This window comes from Rosa rugosa, chromosome 2, assembly GCF_958449725.1.
Source record: "Rosa rugosa chromosome 2, drRosRugo1.1, whole genome shotgun sequence".
Lineage (NCBI taxonomy): Eukaryota > Viridiplantae > Streptophyta > Magnoliopsida > Rosales > Rosaceae > Rosa > Rosa rugosa.
Genome location: NC_084821.1, coordinates 67,317,423 through 67,320,514, shown reverse-complemented (window position 1 = coordinate 67,320,514; position 3,092 = coordinate 67,317,423). Strand labels below are relative to the sequence as shown.

Genomic DNA, 3,092 nt, shown 5'->3' with positions numbered 1-3,092 from the left:
CGGAGTCGGAAATTGAGTTTTTACCTGTTTCGATATCTTCGAAGCCGAAGAAGGGAAAAAAATTGCCGGACCTTGAAGCGTCGTCGCCGTAGAACGGTCAGAATCCAGGTGAGAGAGAGAGAGAGAGAGGGAGAGATAGTGAAAGAGGGAGTGAGGCAGAGAGAGAAAACGAATCGGTTACGGAGGGAGGAAGAGATTTGACCCAGATTGACGCTTGATAGAGATGGGTAACTGACGAGTCGTGCGGTTTTAGTGTAGTGGCACTACCGTAATAAAAATTTCATCCGGAGCCTAGATGAGTCATGACACAGTAGAATTGGGTAAGTGGGCACAAACAGTTAAAGGTGGAGTGATTGGGCAAATATTAGGTTAAAAATGGGTAACTGGTCTCAGCCCCAATTAAAAATAATACAGCTAAGTGCTTCATTTCTTTGCTTCAGACGAATTTTGTTCAGTAGTAGTTCATTTCTTGCTTCAGTCAAATTTTGTACAGTAGTGCGTCGTCCAAATATGAGTGACGACCAAACCTTGCATAATCATATTGCTATGTATCCATGGTTTGCTATGGGTCATTTGACTGCATTCCTCCACATCTCCAACAAACTCGCAGAAAGAGGACACAACATCTCCTTCTTTAATTTTACCTCTCAAAACTCAATCCAAGTTGCAGCATTATAATCTCTACCCTCATCTCATTACCTTTATTCCTGCTATGATGAAATAAGTGGAAAAAGAAATTCCTGCTAAATATTTTAGGTTAAAATGACAACAATCATTGTCTTCGGTAATTTTTCTTTTGACAAACGAACTTGTTCGTTGATCCCAAATTTGCCAATTAGTCAATCCCCAACAACTCATTTTAAATGTTGTACGATGTGGGCTACCCCAATAATGCAATCTTGCAAGTGGTAGTGGGTATTTTTTTCTGCCGACACACCATAACCACAGAGATCATCTCCTCTAGGGTATATTATTATGGGTGTGAGTTGAGTACTTCATATCTTGATTCAGTCAAGTTTTGTTCAGTAGTGCCTAGTCCAAATATGAGTGACGATCAAACCTTGCATATTGCTATGTATCCATGGTTTGCTATGGGTCATCTGACTCCATTCCTCCACATCTCCAACAAACTCGCAGAAAGAGGCCACAAGATCTCTTTGTTTTTACCTCTCAAAACTCAATCCAAGTTGCAGCACTATAATCTCCACCCTCATCTCATTACCTTCATTCCTATCAATGTCCCTCATGTCGATGGCCTTCCTCCGGGGACTGAAACCACAGCTGACATTCCTCTCTCTTTGGGCTCTCTTCTTGCTACCGCCATGGACCTCACTCGACCCCAAATCGAACAATCTCTCCTCAAACTCAAGCCTGATTTTGTGTTCTTCGATTTTAGTTACTGGTTGCCTGCATTGTTGCGTGAACTAGACAATAACATTAAGTCAGTATGTTACTGGGTAATTACTCCTGCAGCTATGTGGTACGGCTTGCGAAGTCTAGGCCTGCCTAGAAAAAATCAATCGGATGAAGCTGATCGTTCATTCTCATTACGAACTCACGAAGCTCGAGCTTTTGAAGCCATGATGAACATGGACTATGGCAGGGAGGTAACATTCAGCAAACGCCTATTGACCACTTTAAGCGATTGTGATGCAATTTGTTTCCAAACTTGCAGAGAATTCGCAGGGCCATTTTGTAACTATATTGAACTCCAAATGAACAAGCCAGTGATTCTTGCAGGGCCAGTGATGCCAGATCCCCCGAGTTCACAGTTGGAAGAGAAATGGGCAACATGGCTTGGAGGGTTCAAACCCAGAACCGTGATATTCTGTGCTCTTGGAACTGAATATATTCTCACAAAGCAACAACTGCAACAACTATTATTGGGTTTTGAGCTTACTGGTTTGCCATTCTTCGCTGCCCTGAAACCGCCAACCGGAGTTGAATCAATTGAATCGGCAGTGCCAGAAGGCTTTGAAGAGCGTGTTAAAGGAAAAGGGGTTGTTTATGGGGGTTGGGTTCAGCAGCCTTTAATACTGAAGCACCCATCTATAGGTTGCTTTGTGACTCACTGCGGTCCAGGGTCTTTAAACGAGGCGTTGCTGAATGAGTGCCAATTGGTGTTTTTGCCAAATATTATTGATCAGGTAATCAACGCGAGAATGATGAGCGGTGATTTGAAAGTTGGAGTTGAAGTTGAGAAAGGGGATGAAGATGGATTGTTCACCAAGGAAGGTGTTTGCAAAGCTGTGAGAGCTGTGATGGATGAGGACAGTCAGGTTGGAAAGGAGGTGAGCACCAACCATGCCAAGTGGAGAGAGTTTATCTCCAGTAAAGGGCTTGAGAGCTCATATATTGATGGTTTTGTGCAGAAGTTGCATGACCTCCTATGATGATCGCAACATGATCTAGGATAAATTATTTGGATGATTGATATATATTAATGTTTTGTATAAGATTCCAAGAGGATCTGCTTTGTAATTTTATTTTCTTATTGTCAACTTCCACTGGTTAAGAATACTAACTGCCATAGATAGAAGCAAACTACCTAAATAACCAGTAGAAATGAGACGCAGTGTCGATCCTCACAATCTACCGGTTATTATGTGTGGTGATCATAGCAGCATTCGGATATGAAAGGCCGTCTTTCTCAAGAATGAATATGAGAATATTAGTTGGTAACACAATGGAGAGGGCACAACCCTTCGGTAACTGGGAAATCCAACTCCGATACACATAATCGAATTTATGTTGGCACTGATGGCCCGTATTTTAGCGAGAATAAGGTTATAAACTTATAATCAACTACTCAATGCGAAAAAAGAGTCATTTCGAATAAAAAATTATTTTTTTTACGCCAAATTATCAATTGATTTAAAGAATCACCTGTAAAAAGAAACTATCTATAACAAATCCCAACACAAAGTAAAAATGTATTGTTTAGATGATTTTCTTAAACGATAATGTGATAACTTAGTAAATAAAATATCCCATTTGAACCCCATCTCGTCATCGCCATGGACCTAACTTGATCCCATATCAAAAATCTCTTGGCCAACCCAGGCTAAATGTCGTGTTCTTCGATTTCAATA

At 41.0% G+C, this 3,092-nt stretch overlaps 1 protein-coding gene across 1 annotated transcript; it reads left to right on the top strand.

The window, feature by feature from the left end:
- Window positions 1-947: 947 nt before the first annotated feature.
- On the top strand, window positions 948-2,501 carry LOC133729540 (cyanidin 3-O-galactoside 2''-O-xylosyltransferase FGGT1-like). Its single transcript, XM_062157073.1, has one exon. It carries the CDS (start codon window positions 1,044-1,046, stop codon window positions 2,391-2,393), a length of 1,350 nt encoding a protein of 449 aa, XP_062013057.1. The 5' UTR covers window positions 948-1,043; the 3' UTR covers window positions 2,394-2,501.
- Window positions 2,502-3,092: the final 591 nt, after the last annotated feature.